Here is a 20,142-nt window from a genome sequence, read left to right on the forward strand (position 1 = left end):
CGCGCTTTCAGCATCTGCACTTAGACCTTGTCGGTCCGCTTCCCCGTATCAAGGCCAGTGTTACCTTCTCACAATGGTTGACCGCTACGCTCGGTGGCCAGAAACGGTTCCCTTGCCCGAAGCGACCGCCGATACCGTCGCTCACGCTCTCTCTGCCACCAGGACTGCGCGATCTGACTGCGCCGCTTGCATCACTGCCGACCAGAACCGCAAATTCTAGAGCACGCTTTTCACCGTAGAAACTGTAAGGAGTATGGTAAAAGGAAACGTAGGAGCGATGGGAGCGCCATATTGAATCAGCCGGTGTTGTGGCAGCCGGCGGAGCACTCCGCCGCTTATCTTATCGGATAGCATAACGCACTTAGTTACTCACACTAATTATTAGAAAACAAAGCATGTGCTCAAATATGAAACACATAAACGGTACACGCAACCAACGGTCATGTACATTATGCATAACAGTTGTGCGGGGAGCTGACAAAGCATATCTACCACATGCAAAAAAAGAAGCCTGTAAGCGTACATTGAACATAATAAAAAAGGTATTTTTGAACAGCAATAAGCAGCGGTAGTCCATTGCTGAAACCTCGAAATTGGGCGAATAAACACTGGCACGAGACGTGCGCAGTCACCACATTTTAGGGGAGTAACACACAGCCGCAATCCATTACTGAAGCCGTGAGATATTAGACAGCCACGTTACTAAGAAATACAGACAGGATACTGGCGCAATGTACGTAACGCAGTCACCACGTTCGTCCCGACAAGCCTTGGCTACGGGCCTGGATAGGAGTGGTAAGTGGTAAAACCCGTAACCAATGAAAACAGCAGAACAGGCGTTGCCAATAGTTTTCGGAATTGTGCCTGTCTTCAGGAGATAAAAATACAGGGCGTTCCCTCGACTGATTCAATATGCCTGCCTGCGGGCATCTACATTGAGAGTGGGAAGAGCCGCGTTCAAGTCCTTTGCTCTCCTACGACACTCCGCGCCTCTTTTCCTTCTAGCTTCTCTCCACAAGATTTCTACGCTTTATACGAAGCTCGTGCACCTCCTCGATGTCCACCACCCTCGCACTACAGTGTACCACCCCGCTGCGAACGACCTCGTGGAGCATTTTCATCGCTAACTAAAACCTGCGCTCATCGCTCGCCTGACCATGACCAGCTGGGTTGACCACTTGTCCCTGGTGCTACACGGCAATCGCTCGGCTTTCAGGTCTGACCTGTCCTGCTCGGCTGCAAAATTGGTGTGCGACATCAACCTTCGATTACCGGCACCTTTTTGGTCTACCGCTATACACCCATTCCCACCACTCAGCCTGCCGACTACGTCCTCGGGTTGCGCAATTACTTCCAGCTCGCTCCGACCCCTCCGCGTCAGTCCTCCTCTACCGCCATCTTCATCCCTCAGATCTCGCCGCTTGTACGCATGCTTTTCTGCGTTGCGGAGACGTGTGTCTGCTCCTGGCCCCTCACTACAACAGCCTTTACAAGGTCCTCTGCCGCACCAGCAAGATCGTTGCCCTCGACGTCGTCGGTCACAAGCGTCATAAGCGCCTTGTCTTTTGTGTCCGCGTGAAGCCAGGTAACCTTGAGTGCGACATCTCCTTCCCGTCAGTCAGCGCGCCCGCAGCCATCGACACTCCCTACCCCGGTCGCCGTTGCCGGACGAAGATCTCCTGGGCCAAGCCACTACAGCAAGTCTCTGGCACTTCTCCGGCGGTGTGACACCTGTAGCGATCAGCACCATCGCTGTGGTCATCAGCCTTTACGACGCGCCGCGACAATAAATGCACGGTGCACGAGGAGAGTTGTGTCTCTGTCCTACGACGAGCCTTGTAACAATAGGCTTGCGCGATAACGCAAATCCGAAGGGCTATTTTAGGAGTACGGATTTTGTGGAGAACCTGTTTAGAGAGAGAACGACACCAACTGGGTAAGGCGTGGTGGCGCCGCGTAGTGATACTTTTTCGACGCGATAGGGAAGGAGGACAGTGGGACCGTAGCAAAACGCGCTCATGTGTACATCTTTTGCACAGATGTAAATTTTTTAACATATGTCACGATATATGTCCTGGCAAAATAAAAATATCAAGAATGCACGACAGCATATATCACAGAGCGTTGCACGTGTGTACCAAAATTGGCGCTCGAGCCGCTGCCCTGTTGGTGAACTAAAGCACTGAAAAAAATCAGCACGAATATATTTTAAAACTCGGGAGATGTACGCGTGCGAAAAAGGCAAAAGTGAAACAGTCCAATTCAGGACCCGATTTTATCGACTTTTTTGTACCACAAATAATTTGCTATAAAGCAGTTATTTTACGCTATTGTTCACTGTTTTTGATGAGCTTCTAAAAAGTACAAAAGAATGAAGATGCAGAAGATCTATGAGACCTCCTTGCCTGATCTGACATGACACCGGGCCTCTAGCATCAGGAAATAACAGGATGATTTCCTTTGTCCACTTGTATTTCGTAAAATAACTCTCGCACACCGTTTGACTTGCCTCAAGGGAATGCCACCTACCTTCCTCTTGCGTCGTAATACGTCGGTAGATATATAATCGCCGGAAAAGAGACCTTTATCATACGTATCATGCTGTTCAAGTGCAGATAAGTGTATATGCCTAATTTACTCGTTTCTGTGCGTGTATCATGTATTTGATGCACATCTTTTCTATTTAAAATCCTGTTAAGCTATAACGTGGTTCGAACATATACAATATTAAGTGCGTGCTTCAGTCAGCTAAACTTAATTTTCTTCATAGATTATAATTATTTTGCTGTGTAAGCATTAGGATTCCTTATGAAGTCTTAGGATATGCGGACATCACGAGACTGGGTACTTGCCAGTGATCCATGATAAACAAACTAGTCAAATAATGTTGACGACAGAACATAACACAACATAGATACAGACAGAACAATATAGATAGAAGATAATTTCAATATGGCAGTTGCCCCTGCCTCTGTGTGGTTATTTCGCTGCTTTCTTCAATATCTTCGTATACCACATCTTCCATGTTCCTTTCTGATTTTTTTATGCAGAATATCAACAGTGTCGATACCTTCAACCATGTTTCTCTCTCGCAAGTGGATCCTTCATTGCTTATATGGTGAATATGAGTGGCGTTGTTGTGATGAGCTTCGAACGGCTTCTGAGACTTCAAAGCGGCTTTAAGGGATGTTTCTGCTGCTGCCTCAGGCAGGTAAGCAGTCTGTATTATGTGTTTTTGCTGCAGCTGGACTGTAATAGATGGAACCACAAAAAGCGTGCACATCAGAGTGATAGCAACATGGGACAAGCAGTCAAACGGCATTATTACCGGATAAACGAATAAGGAGCGAATGAATGGAGGGAATGGAGCGGAGATGAACGACGTGCAGACCGGGAGCAATTTAAAGGGCGCATATTTAAGCTCACAGAGGGCTTGTCGGTGTAAGTGTAGTATGTATGTGCAGAGGGACTGCGTGGTTCCAGTACTACATTCCGCTGTGGCGATTCTCGAACTCGTAATATCTACAGAAACGTGTGGGTTGCGTTGGCCTACGCTGTTCGCATATAGGCACTGTTGCACAAATGGAGGGCAAACCATGCACTTCGAATACACTGTGTCGTTGCGCAGAAAGCTGCGCAACTGAAGTTGGGAATCGCTCGAGGTGTATCACATGTTATTCGTCACGCACCAAGTCCTGCATTCCTTCGTGGTCCTTGTGCGGCGTATTGTTTCCCAAACTATGGTCGCGCGAGGGGACGCGAAGCGGCACGCAAATTAATAAAAAAGTGCTATGCAAGGAAATCTTCTCATAGGCAAGCTTCTTATAAATGCGCTTGCACGCGGGGCGCGCAACGCTTTCGATGCATCACACCGCCTCTCTTCCAAATCCGCAGCTTAAAGGTCAGCTATGCCGATATCCCAACTAGTCGAAACGGTTGTCATATTCTGAAAGCCCACATCCAGCTCTCCCCAAAATACACCTTCATTCTCTCAGTTCGGTACAGTACCATGTCAAAAAAATGGATAATTCATTCCGAAACACACATGGGCGCAGCCATTTTTATGACGTAGATGCACCCAAACGGGCATTGTGACGTGTACGCGCCTTCGTACTTGTCAGTGGATTTCAGCTACGGCTTCTCGTGGCTTCACGTATATCTGTGCTTGAAGATGGCGGACAGCCGGGTTCCACCGTTCCGCGATAAGTAAACAGTGCAGCAGCTGCGAACTCATTCGCGAACCAACCTCTGTGCGATGTTGTGACTGGAATTCGTCGTTTGTGTTTTGTGAGCATGTAACAATTTGTATCAAGTCGCGTCTGCGTTAGCCCCTTTACAGCACTTGCCCATTGTAGAGACTGACGTTTCGACAGCCGTGTTAGCAAGAAAATGCCGACAGCGTTTTATTCCTGCAGGAAAAAATTGTGCTATATATTTGAGAAACCGCATACTGCTATGGGACAAGTTTTACATACGATTTATCAATGTGCAACAGCGTCGACGATGGTATGTAGCGACGAGAGACGTAAAACGAAATACAAATCACATTTTAAACTTTTTGTGGGATTCTGTGCATTATCCAGAAGCTTTCTTTGCATCACACCCCCACGCTGCGTTGTGTGGCACGCTACAATCTACATACTGCATTTTATGTCTAACATCTGGATATTGTTTGTAATGAGCACCGTCGCACAAAAACATGCACACGAAAGCTCCAGTAGCCATGTGGTTGCACACTATGCAGACGCAAAAGAAGTATACCAGAGCACATATTGCCACTTAGAAATGGTGTTTTTAGAAATGTGGTGTCTGAAGAGTTAGGGCATAGCATAGATACTAGAAATCAGGTGCACCTTATCCTTCTGTAGAGTGCTCTTTCAATTCACAACTCAGCCCATGGGGTGTAAAAGTGTTAGCGGCAATTATGTGACTTGTCGTCCTGGGTGACATCACTGGCCATCCTCGGAATTAATTCCGTGCTCAGGAATTATTGTACAAATCACTTTGTATGTAGGACATGATAAGCAATATGCAAGTTGCAACCCTGTCTGCAGCATTCTCGATGGCCTCTTACCTTTACCAGTTTGAGACACGTTACCAAACCATCTAAAAGGGGCACTCTTACAGGGGCCGTGTAATATGAGTTTTTAGGTTATAAAAACATAAGTATGCAATATGTAATATGAAATTGATATAAAATAAAAACATTTATAAAAAGAATTTATAAAAAATAAATAAATAAGGCTTCATGGAAGCAATCCGTTAGCATACCCATTGCACATGAAGCACAATTATATATGCTTGGACATCATCTAATTAATCTTCTGAACCAAATGTGTGGCTGCATACGAAATTTTTTATGCGCATGCTCTACCTTTCTATTCCTTCATGTGCACACGAATAACAGTGAATATATGTGAAGTGGCAAAAAGCAACGCTAGACTCTACCATCATTGTGCCCGTTTAACTTTTCCACATTTATTTCTGGTGAACAGGGAATATCTCACTAGAAAAGAAGACATTTTTGCATCGTTTGGCAAGCAAATAAATATATTTATTTACATTTTCCATCAATCAACAATGTTGTGACCTGGAGCAAATATTAATGTCAACAAGGAAAGTACTTACAAATTATTCCTATGTGCTCAAATGCAGATATGACAATTATGTTTTTGTACCTCAGCACAGTACAGTTTCAAAATTAACAAACTGCACAGCATCAGCAATCTTAAAGTATCTCAAGAGGGGAATCACATAAAGCTCCAATAATAGACTGTGCAAACAAAGCTCCAAAAAACAAAGTACTTCAAGAAAAATCTGAATAATCGGTTGTCGTTGTGATATGTACTACTATGCAGAGTCCATGAATGGAACATGTTACCTAATTGCATTGCCTCCATGTGAGCACTAGAACAGGCGGCATTTTAGCCGCTCTTTTCGTGTTTTTCTATTGTCTTTTTTTGTTTTCTGTTTTTGCAATAGCAAGCATGGCCATAGTGAAACACAAGCAGCCAAGGACAGGATCAGACATCTGCAATGCGACTGCTAGCTCTAAACTGATATATTTATTAGCAGACTCTGGAATATACACATATATGCTGCTAAGCATATGACAATTTAACCAATAGAATAACAGACAAGAAAAAAAGGTTATATATCTTCCCCTCTCCTCCATTCTATTTCACAGGCAGCCCTAGTATCATTCTGAGTGTGTCCGTGCGTTCCCTTTGAGATAACGTATCTCAGACAGAAGCAAATCCAACAGCGGACAGCTTACACATGCAACTGTCTTGGATTTCTCTAACCACTTGTTATTTAACCGCTGCCTTGAGCTGTGTGTTCTGGAAATTTAGGCAGCATCCAGAGTCCCTGCAATGTGTTGCCATGTTTCTCGAGGGCATCAAAAGTCTGTCCTTGGCTGCCTGTGTTTCACTATGGCTCTCAGATACAAACTACCCATTTCAACACAGTAGAAAACACAGATTTGTAAATAGCATCTGTTGATTGCACTGTACATACCCCCCATATAAAGGATCATAGTGGATACTATATCTCGTGCGATAATGTCAGGAACATAAAAAAGCTATATTTGAAACCACTCTTACGTCGTAGTAGTATTTGTGTGAAGCTACGCAATTCCTGTCCTGCATATAATTTAAACCATATGTTTCATCTGCCAGCGTGATGATCCCCTGAAAAGTAATTCACACTTGGCGGGAACTACCGGTTCTGAAACCTATCCCTGACATGTCTAGCCATTAGGGAGGAAACCCAAGGGCTGCGGTGGAAAAGACAAACACACATGGGCTATGTTCTCACTGTGTATCAGCTGTTCTGGCTACTAAGAAGAACATGTTCCAAATTAATATAACATGGCTTGACATGATACGCCGGCGAAAGCTAACCAATAAAATTAGTAGTTAAATGTACAATACGTAAACACTTGCCATAACATGACAGTTCCCTTTCTGCATTTATGCGCTATCATTCAACCCACATAAATAATGTACTGAATTTTTTTATAGCATTACACGTCGTTTGACAGAACTTGAACAAGATTATATAGCACACGATAAAAGTAGAGTGAACATAATGTGCAGAAAAAATGGCTAGGAAGCAAGCGAGCTGGTGAAGATGATGCATATGTAAAACCCCGAGGCTAGGGAATACAAAGGGACGTGCTTGTGTCTGTCTGTTCGTGTTCCCTAGCCTTGGGGTTTTACATCATGCATAATGTGCAGCTTTCCCTTCACGTTTAATGGCCGTAGCAGTAATGCATGAAGGCCACTGCTAAGTTGTGTTGAGAAACACCACTTTATGTTTGCCATGTCTAAATGAAACGTACCTGACCTGATCCAAATTAACCGTTCTGAGTCTGGGACACACAAAGAGAAGAACGCAACACACGCCACAACATTAACAGATAGGCAAATGAGCTGTGGCGAACTCCACCTTGGGACAAAGTCAACAAGTAATCCACCAAAAGTCAATGAGCGCCTGAAATGTAACATCTCTGACCGGTAGCAGGACGGTCCACGTTCAATTCCTGGTGCTAGCACTGACTGGCTTTTTCATGAATTATTTGTTGAAGTTTCGATGTGCTTGGGAACCATTCGTCAACCATTGTATCCTCATGAGGTGATGAGGTCATGAGGTGATGAGGGTTTGTCATCCCAAAGAGACTCCCTTTCTGACATGTGTCCTTATGGATGCTCATCACTGCAGAAAAAAAAGAAAAAGCATTTAATGACAAGAAATGGATAGTCGTATTTACTGTATAATGATTGTGCACAACAGAAAGAAGACTTTCGCACAGAAGACTGTACTTCTTGAGGTCTAACATCAAGTTACAAAATTCCAGAATATATGACATGTTGTAAGGTAGAGAATAAGTAGAGTTATTGAGTTGTCGAGTTGAGCTGAGGGGGGAGTTGTACCCACTTTTTATTTTATTATATATGATTGTATAATTATTTTTATGTCTGTACCAACCCTCGCTCTCTACATTACAACATGTTTTATATATTCTGGGATTTTGTAACTTCATGTTAGACATTAACAAGAGCAGCCTTGTGCACGAAAGTCTCGTCTCATTAAAATTTAGATGCTCTCACCAGTCTTCTTTCTGTTGTGAATCTCTATCGCAGCATACCTGCACATTGCTGTTCTACGGACTGTGACTTTGCAGTAAGAGTATGGACTTTGGGTAAAAAGACTACACAGCACTGCTCAGGTATTTTTGCCTATCGAACAGTTTGTATGTATGCAGTATGCACACAGTATTTGTGCACCGGACCCACTAAAAATGTAGTGAATGTGGCATTGCCCACGGTAATGCACCAAGTTGAACACAATTATTGTAGAATCCAAGAGAAACTGTAGACAATAATTGTGGAACTGGGAGATAGCAGCTAATCGGAATGCTGACCTTTGTTTTCCACCCTGAAAGCGCAGGTTGTAACTTTGAGGGCAGATTTAAAAGTGGTGTCAAGATGTCTGCATGCGAGTGCACATGAAAAGTTGAACATAGGTGAATACTCAAATTACAACATCACATTGTCATACCTGTTGGTGGAGGTAGACTGCAACTAACGTGTCAGCAATTTCTTCATGCACCAGATGCAAGCCAGATCATGCTTCATTTCCGCCTTCAGCGTGCACCTGTGATAATTCAGAAGTTAGATTAGCAATACTATTGTGTTGTTAATCGTGGTTATATCAGAGTAAGGCAGTAGGACAGCTGCACAATCGATTCATTAAGCTTGCCATTTTTTGTATCTGAACCTCGACTTACCTTTTTTGCTCTCGTTTTTTGCCGTGATCCTCCGTGTAACGTTCAAAATGTTGTGCGTCGGGCACCTCAGATTTTCATCAGACGATTTTGTGCCGATATTCTAAATTTCCTCCGGAGTCGCGCGTAACCACATTCGTTGACGAAATCCTTGCAGTGGAAATTAGCAGGCACCACTGTCAGCCAAGAGCTTCGCACTGCTTGGTCTTTTGGCAGCTTCTAATAGGTAACACTTGAATGCTCCGATGAACTGTTCTAACAGTGTAGCACCGTCGACAACTTCGCCGTGGCATATCACGAATCATATCGCTCCTGCCCATAAAAGGCAAGGTCAGAACAAGGAAGTGCACTTTGCGAACGACGCCATGCCAAAAAAAATATTCACATGCTTTGTTTCCGGCTTAGCAGCAACATAACAGCTGTTCGCTTATGTACGATGCACAGAGAAGCCAAGCCAAGAGTCCATGCCAAGCAAACGACAGATAAACCGAGAGCAGTGACGTCGGTGCGCCCGTGCGCAGGGTTTGCCGACGGTCTGACGGCCGGGCGTGGGAACTAAAAAAACTGTTTTCTAAAAAACTACGAACAGTTGGAGCAAGATATTTCGCACACATATTCAGTGTTCGGTAATGAACACACAGCGCGAGTATCGCTCAGTTCTGCGGCACTTCAAAATCGGCATATCTGACCTTTAAATCTCCGAGACTATGTAAGGGACAACAAACGACAACACAGACAAGGTCTGTCGCAGGACACAGGACCTTGTCTGTATTTTTTTTCCTAATGTCGGGTTTTAAAGTTATGCATACATACCACCAGCTCGCTTGCTACCTCTATATTCTCTCGTTCAAGTTTGCTTTCACTTGTAGGACAACATATGGTGGGAACAAAAGGTGCATAACCTGTGCGAGACAGATAAAAATATATTGCATTGCACTGGTTCACAATGATATATTGAGATATTGAGGCCGAACATCAACACAAACTTTGTTTTGGAGTTACGTACAGATAAGCGACTAAGTCAATGTCGGATGAAACTTGTCGAGCGAAATCACCAAAATCACAGACTTCCAGTAGTGTCATAGCTTTAGACAGTTAGACGTGACCGATTACGTAATCATAACATCAAAGCGATATTGCTTCGCTAAAAGAAATATAACTTCTACTATCGTAGCTACAAAGCTACGCGGTCGGTCACAGCGTATTCCGGCCCGGATTTACTGTGAACTGCTGATCCACAAAACACGAAGTGAACGTGGTGTCGTAAGCAATAACGAATGACTTAACTATCGGCAGTCGTTGACTCCGTATCGGAAGAACGAAGCTCTTAAAATTTTTGAATCGTTTCTACCCCAAGAAGCAGTCGTCAATGCGGTCCCCGAATGGACTTGAGTTTGAGGACTTGCCTCTAGACATGAGGAACTGCTCAACAAAACAGTACCCGCTTTTTGGCACGACGTGGGGGCTTGTAGTAGAATTGCAATGAAGTATCAGAACTAAAGAACAACAACAAAAAAAGAAAGAAAAATACACCAGGTTCTAGACGCTCCTGGGCCTCTCTATTGCCTGTTTTCTAAGACTCCTTTCCCTGCACTCCAGAGTTCTAGAAACTGTTAGGAAAAGTTTGACACAAAGATTGAATCCCTGCACTAAGATTGCAGTAGACCTCTCTTTTAGTGATATATGTTCATATGTATTAGTATTCGCGCGTTAAACGTGTCCATCTTCGTCTTTTGTCTTCGTGGTTTTACTTGTCCAGAGAAAAGTAAAGTTTGGCGTATGACGAGCGTGAAGCCCGGGACATTCCTAGCCATCACGAGATAGAGTGTGGACGTGTCTTTGGCTTACCGTTCTCTGCTGCGCACTTAATCTGCAACAATATACACTTCTACACTATATTTCTTCAGCAAGGTAGGTGGATCGCCAACCTTGTCATCCGCAGGGAGCACCACAAGCCCTCTCTTCAATCTCTAGGTTGCACACGTACAACATAAAGACAATTACTTGCCGTTTGTCGTTCCTGGTCTACCTCTCTGTGGGGGTCATGAATTTTGTGGATTCGCAATATGCATTGCCCTGCGGACAATGTCTTTGGTCGTCTCTTCATCCGTTTTGTAGGGATCGCCTGTGGTTAAGTGTGAATTAAGGGAGCAGCCTCTTGATGCGATGTTGCTATCTAGTAATACGTTTTGTCTGTGCACCTTTCACGCTTTCGTGTGGTACCCTCCTTTTGATTGCAGGATTGGTGTGCGTGACACTTTGTTTAACTTGTTTCAATTTCACGGTAGCCCCTATCCCCGTTATCTTCTTCACCGCGTTGGAATTCATTTTGCATTTATTCTTTCAGGAAATGAGGTTTGAAGCTCCTCTTGGAAGACGAATTGCCTATATTACCGAAGATTGGACCCAATGTGGTACTTCTCTCACAATGTATGATGCCTTGGGAAGACGTGTGTTCAAGATCATTGGTCCCACCTTCCCGCCGTATTTCATGGGCTCTGACACTCCAGTCATGTTCCAGGTAGTGTTACCCTAGGCAGCACACAATATTGGTCCCATATTGGCTGCTCATTGGCGATACGGCTGGGGCCCGTTTCGCCAACATTTTCCCTATATTGGCTGAAACTTGGCAATATGGCCCCATATTGCCCAGTTTAAGCCATCAGGAAAATTCTGGCAGTATGGGCCCCATAATGCCCGTGTACACCCCCGTATTGACTGAACATACAGAAAATGGTACGTACCCGTGTTGAACAAATGCTCAAGCAGCACGGCAAGATTGGACGTTGAAGCGTGTGAAATGCCCAATTCAGTGAGTCTTACATTCAACAACTTCCCGGAGCTGAGAGACACTGTACGAAACAGTCAAAATATGTGGCGATCCCATTGTAACGTTAGCCACCTTGACAACTCAACTTTCCACGTTCCCATGTTCTAGAAGCAGCAGCCATCTTGCTTCGCGATACCAATGCCATCCGTCGGCACTTAAGCGAAACGCGCCGCTTTGAAAACATTGTCGCCACCGTCGGAGCCACGCCGAATATCCCTGACTGACTGTGTAATATATGCGTAAATATTGGGATGTTCATTGTTCTTCGAGAACGACATCAGTCTTACTTCGCGCTGATTGGACGAGAGTCATTTGACTGAGGAGCGATGAGCCGAACGGGCAACGGAGGAGAAACGTTGGAACCACTGTGGTTGGTAGCAAGCCATAGGCATTGGCTGACCTCACCATCTCCCTAATAATAAGAAGAAGAACGTTGAAGTTTGAAGTCACGCGTGCTCTCTCGACTCCGACCGTTGTGTTCGCGGACGCTAGCGGATAGTTTCGATAGTTTTGAATGCCTTAGATTTGAACGAAACGGCTAATGTGAAGACGGAATTGCTGATTCAGCTGATTATCACAACACTGGAAAGACTGACATGACAGCGGATCCCTGCAACTCCAAAGGACGTAGAAATCGTGAGGAAGTCGGCAGTGCTCTTTCCGATGTCCCGCAGGTGAACAGTAAGACAAGTCTGGTTACTTCTTGTTGAAGGAAGTAATGCAGGTCTATCGTGTGACGTGTACAACATTTCCAACTCCCTCCGGAACGTTAGAGGCGTTTTATAGTGCGGTGCTGTGCCGTAACTTGTGCATTTCGGATATGCCGCTAATCAATTTATATGTGCTGAATATACTAGTTGTCCCTAACGTCCCAGCTATTCATTCACTGTCTACGAATATTCATCTACGAGCGTTTGTGACACGTGTGCTCTGTGGTTCAAATAGCAAATCAGCATGGATTGCCTATTCATAAATAATACAGTAACTCTCGTCCAGAGTTGTGCTTGATCAATAAAGTGTTGTTATTTTTTTAGTGCTCCCCCAGATATCGGCGACAACGACACACCTGACTCATACATACAGAGTGTCCCAGAAAACGTGTCATTGAATTATAATTAAAAAACTACACCACCTAGAGTCATGCGGTCAATGGCACTTGTTCTTACTGGGTTTTTGCCTCCTCATGTGAATGTCGTGTAACTCTTTGTGTAAATCTTTACGAGCTTAAGTCGGAAATTTGCCTAGTAAAGCTTACTTTTTTACCCCACCAATGTGAAGAGCGTGTCTAATTTAGTCAAATTAATGATTCATGACCGAGCATGACCGAGCGGTGGCTAGACCTAAACGGTTGTCTTAAGTCGCCTTGACTGACCCCGATGAGTAGCGCGTGCAGAGCAGAAGCTGTACGCGCTCTTGATTACATTCGCAGAATAGCAGTGTTCGCTTCAGGCGTGCCCGAACATGTTTTCGATTAGGCCTGAGCAGGGTCCACTAACCTTAAGCCCTTTCCCTAAGCGTTTCTCTTATGCTGGACTCACGCAAGCAGTGTTTGTACACACCTTTGCTTGTCTAGAAGTACCCAGACTTAGCAGTGCCTGTCCTTGTTCGAATTCTTGCCTGCCGCTAGTATTTTGTTGTTTTTCTGTCTGCCATGCAAACCGGAATGAGGACGATGGTGGCGCCACCTTGTGTGATGCTTTGCAATTAGGTACACATCTGTCGTCGATTTCTGCAACCAGTAATGGCCGCCGATGGTCAGTAGCGCCTCCGAACCACATTCTTCGAGATGCCATAATTGATTTTCAAAAAGTTGCTTCCCTTCATTATCTTTGCATTTATTTGGTTTATGACCTCAACTAGTCGGTTTCCTACGGTATGGGCTGGACGCGTGTATAGATGCCCCAATTAGTGTAATGACTCACTCGATGGTCCCAGTTACTGTGGAGTCTGTTCTAATGCCAGTTCATGGGGTTGAGACCAGTCCTTGTGTAGCCGACAAGTTGGGGTCAGTAAGTACTACTTCTCACGTGTTCACAGTAGACAAATTGATTCAAATGGCTTCTCATTCCTTGTATTCGTGCAATCTGTGCCGCACAACCTATTTGATCTCATCAACTCGATTGGAAATTGGCATTTCTCATTGATATCCATTAGACCAATTCCCTGAATTTGTTCCCTGTGTGCGGTCCTCCTCAAACAACATGTGGAACACGATGTGGTGACTCCGCAGAAGGCTCCCATGCACTTCCCTAAATGAGAACTCAGCTTATACATATTGAACGAATTCGAACGAATTGGAACTGCGGGCAGATTTCATTGAAATCATGCCTTCTATTTCCCGCCGGGAGTAATCACTTCTTAGTTGTTCTCAGACCTACCTGTGTATTCTTTTCTTTTTTTTTTTTGCAGTGTCTGACTGCTGTACCGCCTGCTACTATTTAATCAATCAATCAGATAGAGTTTATTGTTGATAAATCAATATGCATACAGTTAATATGGAGATGGAGGTCCTATAGTTAAAAACTACTTTCAGGACCTCTTGAGGGCTACTTCATTTTCTTTAGTTGAACTAATGATTTCCAGAACTCATTCGTTCCCAAGACAGCCAGTGACTGGAATTACCTACGTGCGGCCATCGCAGTGGTCCGGGACTCAACAAGATTCCGTTCCTTACTGCACGACGTATTTCATGTGTAACTTTGTACTTTTTCATTTGCTTCCTTGTTACTTCCACTCCCCTCTGCAATTCCATGTGACTTGAGGGTAAATAAAGAAAGGAAGAAAGGACCACCTATTATTAACACAGTTTGAACAGCAAGCAACAGAGTGGACGTACCAAATGAGAATTTTAAGAATATACAAGCGTAGTAAAGAAAAATCATCCTGAAGAAAACATAGTAAGGCAGCCCTAAAGGCTGCAAAGTTCGTGATTCTCCCAATGTTTTATGGTAATGAGTTCCACTATGACCTCTTTATTTCCGTAGCACTGTTGTGTCCTCGTTCTTGATATACTACTGACGGGTGCATTGTCCTAGCTGTAACCCCTGCACGACGTATAGTCAATAGTGCTCTTTGTGCATTGTGTAATCGTGGCATTGTGGAATGCATAAATAAAACTTCACACCCCTTTCAGGTGAAAACAAAGGCAGGCAATATAATGAGCGAGATACGAGTCGCGACGACCATCAGCGTCTCATTTCCCGTTGACCTGGATGTCTACATCAAAGGATGTCTAATAGGCTGTGCAATTTTGGTTGTAAGTGTTTTGGTCTGTTCGCTTTCCGCATAGTACACTCTTTAAACTAATTCATTCCTATGAGGGGTTGAAAGATCTTGGCTTTGGTCATTTTCTTCAATTCGATGCGAAGCTCATTTGATAGCATTGCTCGTTCTAGGGATCCATTCGGGTTAAGCCGAAACATGCCTCATGAGAAGAGCACAGTATACAACGTTTCTGATCAAGACATTTTGGCTATGTGATTGCGGATTGGTAACACGATTTCAAAAAAGGGATTACAAGCAGACAGGCGAGCGGAAAAAGTTATCGGTTCGCTTCGGGTTCAATCACAAGGGTTCAGGTTCGGTCCCGCACACGAAAGCAACTATAGCGGTTCGAACTGGTTAATTCCAAACTGTTCTGTAAGTATGTGATGATTAATGATGACTTATGAATTTGATGACACTAGGCTGTATAATTGCTGAATTCCCCACGGAGCAACAGATAGTGGTATCCTCCTTATGTCTTAGGTATGCCGTGTAAGATTACAGATTAAGATTAAGATTACTCCATATACAGTATCGCAGTTCACGGCATAAGACACACAATAGTAGATTCATGCATATGAATTATGTACATAACTACTGTGAGGACAAAGCGTGCAATAATAACAATAACTGCCTATTTGTTTCTTTTCTTTGCGCATGCGTACAGGGGTATACAGGGTGTTACAGGAGAGAGCGACCCCTAATTATGAAACTCTACGTGAGATAAAAATCCCATACCTTCTGCAGGACACTTGCGAAGCTTTTGGCTGTCCAAACAGGAGATTGTGTATGAGTGTACTTCATTAATTCGTCTAATTGGCTTAATTGAACTCAAATATTTGCCAAGGAAAGGTAACTTATAGTGTTAGTTAGAAAGCACATGGCCACAACACACCATTTCAGTCGCGGATACAGGATTTTTCACAGTGTTTCCACTACAATTTGACACCCGAAAACACTTAACAACCCCCTGAGGGACCGTCGCTCGTCGAGGCGGATTGACAAAGTATGTCCGCTCAAAGTATGGGGAGGACGAAAGGACAACACACAAAAGAGCACAGAACATTCAATGGCGTAGAATATCAGTAAGCGATGGCTGCGAAGTGCGACCTATAAGCTTGCGAAGACGAAATACATATTTGCGCGCGGTCGCCGCCTTCAGTGGGAGTGTTATCGTGCCGTCATCGCCCCCGAGCGCGCTTGCAGAGATGGCAAGTTTTCGGGTGTCAGATAATTGGGAAAGAGTTGAAGAAACTTTATCAACAATTAATTACAACAATTAATTACAATAAATTACGATAATAGCATGTGGCCATGGACTTTCTAATCAGCAGAAAAAAGTTCCTTGGCAAAATTTCGAATTCAGTTGAGATAATTAGCCTAATTAATGAGATACACTCGTCGGAACCGTGCCGGAAAAATCTTCACAAGTATCAGGAAAAAGACTGCCCATTTTTATCCCACGTAATTTTTTTAAAAACAATTAGGGGTCACTCTCCTGTGCAACACTCTATACAGGGCAGGGCGACATCACGTGGGTGAACCATTACGGTTGCAGACAGTAACGAGACACTTAGTCACACAAACTTAGTCACATCTACTGATCCATCTAACATCATCAAACCAACACTTCATCACAACAGGAGCTAGGCCACACAGTACTTACTTTACAATCACATTTTCTCGTCATCAAAAGTGATTTTTATTTCTATTTACCTATTTATTTATTACTGATACGTTGAGAGCCCGCAGACATTACATAACGGAGGTAGGCACACGACAGGGATACAAAAAAAAAGGATATCAAAGAGAACAGAGTGCATGATAAAAAGGATATTTGACAAGATACAGAAAAACAAAACGTACCCATAAGCAATAAGGTATGGTGGGTAATACAGGGTGTCCCAGAAAACGTGCCATTGAATTATAATAATAAAAACTACACCACCTAGAGCCATGCGGTCTATGGCATTCGTTTTTACTGGGTTTTTGCCACCTCCTCATGTGAAGGTCGTGTAACGTAAGTTTAATTATGTAAATTTTTGCGAGCTTAAGTCGGAAATTTGCCTAGTAAAGGTCACTTTTTTACCCCACCAATGTGAAGAGCGTGTCTAATTTAGTCAAATTAATGATAATTGACATAGATCTTGTGGAGCTATCCCATCGGAAAATAGCCGAACGTCATGCTCTACCGAGATCGCACAGAATAGCGCACGATGAATTTTTCAGCGCAATCTTTGTCAGTCCGACGAAAGGAGGTTGGAAACCAAGCCCTCCCCGACATCGCAAAAAGAGATAAAACAGGCACGGCTTATCACGTCCGACTTTGGCTGGGATAATGCTTTTCCTCTCCCAATTTTAGGAACTGTTACTTTTTCTACTGTCACTCTGTGGGCTGGCTTCGGATCCTCCTTTCCTCGCACTGAGAGCCATTGCGCTCAAAAAGTCATCAAGCGCTATGGTCCGTGCTCCGAAAAGCATGATATTCGGCTATTTCTTCCGATGGGTTAGCTCGTGATTATCACTGTGAATTATCATGTATTTGAGTGAATTCGGCACGCTTTTCATATTGGTGGGGTAAAAAAGTGACCTTTACTTGGCAAATTTCTGAGTTCAATTCGCAAATATTTACATAATTAAACTAGGAGTACATGACATTCACATTAGGGGGTGGCAAAAACCTAATAAGAACAAATGCTGTTGACCGCATGATTCTAGGTGGCGTAGCTTTTTATTATAACTCAATGGCACGTTTTCTGGAATACCCTGTATAGGAAGTAAGAACATCTGCCATTGAAATGAAGCTGAACCATCGTGCGTCCACAGGGAGTAAGATGCAGAGCGTGCCAATAGTCCTCTACCAGAGACACGTCATTATGGCGTTGGTAGACAGACTGAAACCAAAGCAAATCAGGAGGAGAGGGCAGCGCTCTGCGAACGGGACCAAGAGACCATATCGTATTCCCCTCAAGACCGTGGCTTCCGGGCACGGCCTTATTCGCCTCTAGCTTACAGCGCTGTTCAACTCTACCAAATTTGTGGCGCTGTCGAACACTATGACGTCATTTGTTTACAAACAGGGAGAGGTCTCTTGTTAGACATAAACGAACACGATCTATGCGTGTCGCACTCCTCCGCAGGTAACTCGAAGTCTAACTCAACTGCTCACGCACACTCCACCTCCGTAATGCTATTTTGTGTCCGAAGTAACTTGGAAGTAACTCGTTCTTTTTTTAAGTAACTCAGTAACTGCGAGTTACATTTCAGGTTGAAGAACTTCGTTATTAACTTCGTTACGTTTCTCACACGGTAACTTAACTTGTAACGAGTTCTTTTTGACGGGTAACTTCTAAATCTATGAGGTCCGCCTCCACGTACGCTTCGTCAGCAAAATGCGAGGAACAAACGTGCCGAACGGGCAATCCTTCTGCAACGACAAGAAGCTTACCGGCGATTGCTGCTTCCAACTTTCGTTTGGCGTCCCTGTCCTTGGGCTCGTGAAATGTCATTTCTTGGATCGCCCCAGACGATTTTATTGCTGTCAGAAACACCACCATGCGTTCCCCAACTGAATGACATGTTGCAAATTCACAGCACTTACGGAGAAATAGCTTGTTTCATCCACGTAGTCATGCACGACGCCATCTCGAAAGCCGACGACGTCTCCGAGAGAAAATGAGAGAACGGCGCCAGTGGCGCGCCGCCCGCGTATTGGTCCTGTTTGCTCCTGCGTCACAATGATGTCATCGGAGGCTTCGCTGATCGAAAAAGCTCGTTTATTTAAAACCCAAAGATTTCTCAGCAGTGAAAATCGGTGAAATCGATTGTCGAATGATGCAATGCATTCTCGTAACCATTTCCTACCCATGTCTCCGTATGCGATAGTCCCTTTAAATTTAAAAGCAGCAGAAAACATGTTTCGTGCTGCTGTAACCTCTGTAGTGTTGCCTCTGTTAGATACATTTTACCTGCCCATGCGTCCACCATTTTCATGTACACTCCGCTTGGAAACTTGTACTCAAGTAGATCTGGTTACTTGTACTCAAGAGTTTAATCCGTTGTTCAGTCTAGTGATCTTAACAGTACAAACACCTTTCTAGTGGCGTCACAATGCCTCCCTTAAGGTAAAATCGGGAGGAAAAGCATGCTTCGTGCATCTGTGACTTTTATAATGTAGCCTATCTTAGATACTTCACATCCGAATTTTGTCCACCAACTTCATGTGCACTTCTAGCTTGCCAACTTAAAATACCTGGTTACCTGTGCTCAAGAATTAACCCTGTGGTACATTGGAGTCGTTTAGAAGTAAAAACGATGTTCCGCTCGTGTGACGGTCCTGTTTATGTACACTTACATAGATTTTTCACCTACAGGCGTTCATGTTTAACAAGAGAGGATGTGCCTTCAACTTCTGGCAGAGAAGAGGATTCGACAGGGGTTTAGAAAAATGAAAACTGCCAATGACAACGGGTTCTCCCAGCCGAAGAGCCTAGTGAGTGCGACATGATGGTCAATGTAGGAGCGCCCACTGCGTCAAGTGCACAAAGACTACATAAAGGTGCCCCGTAATGTTTCACATTGGGAATGTCACAAAATACAAGCTCTGATATACCCCGGAAGTTGTGACCACTAAACCCGAGCTGGAAGGTAATAGGTAAAGTCACAGATCCTGAAAAGGCGGTTACGATTACCCGTCAAGATTAGCGTTAGACAAAATAGGCGCCCACCGATCTTTAACTGCTTGTGAGGTATAAGCAGTGGTGTAGCCATGCGGGGGGGGCTCGAGGCTTTCCCTACCTGCCACAGACCGACTCACGCAAATCGTACAAATCCCAGGAGAACATAATATATGGGGGGCCAGTGTGACAGTCGCAAAAGTCCTGGCAGGTCGTGGCGTCTATCTACGCAGCACGGTCGAACGGTTTGCAAAGTACACTGTTAAAACAGAACTTCACCACATAGCACGCTCATAGCCAACCATCATACCGAATGATATCATTCTGTGTCATGATTTGTTCAAAACAGGGGGGAGGCGCCTATCTGGGACAAGGATCGGAGGGTCCGAAGTTGGGGGAAGTCGGTACATGACAAGTTCACACCGCTGCAGCCACAAACACAGACAAAAGGCACACACAAAACAGGACGAACTGCAACTCACGACTACTTTACTGTTGAATACACATACACTCTTAAATACCAGAGTAGGTACACGTTCCCCTAAGTATCCGACCTATTTTTTTTAGATAGCACAATTCAT

General features: G+C 44.2%; 1 protein-coding gene across 1 annotated transcript in view; it reads left to right on the forward strand.

Annotated features, from left to right (window-relative positions):
- Window positions 1–19,502, forward strand: part of LOC135365834 (phospholipid scramblase 1-like) — a 40,309-nt gene extending 20,807 nt beyond the window's left edge. The window contains exons 4-7 of the mRNA XM_064598534.1: window positions 3,051–3,211; window positions 11,139–11,312; window positions 14,755–14,877; window positions 19,259–19,502. Of these exons, the coding sequence (XP_064454604.1) occupies window positions 3,051–3,211; window positions 11,139–11,312; window positions 14,755–14,877; window positions 19,259–19,336 (536 nt within the window). The 3' untranslated portion in view covers window positions 19,337–19,502. The remainder of the gene's footprint in view (window positions 1–3,050; window positions 3,212–11,138; window positions 11,313–14,754; window positions 14,878–19,258) is intronic.
- The last annotated feature ends 640 nt before the right edge of the window (window positions 19,503–20,142 follow it).

Source organism: Ornithodoros turicata, chromosome 8 (assembly GCF_037126465.1).
Source record: "Ornithodoros turicata isolate Travis chromosome 8, ASM3712646v1, whole genome shotgun sequence".
NCBI classification, from domain to species: domain Eukaryota; kingdom Metazoa; phylum Arthropoda; class Arachnida; order Ixodida; family Argasidae; genus Ornithodoros; species Ornithodoros turicata.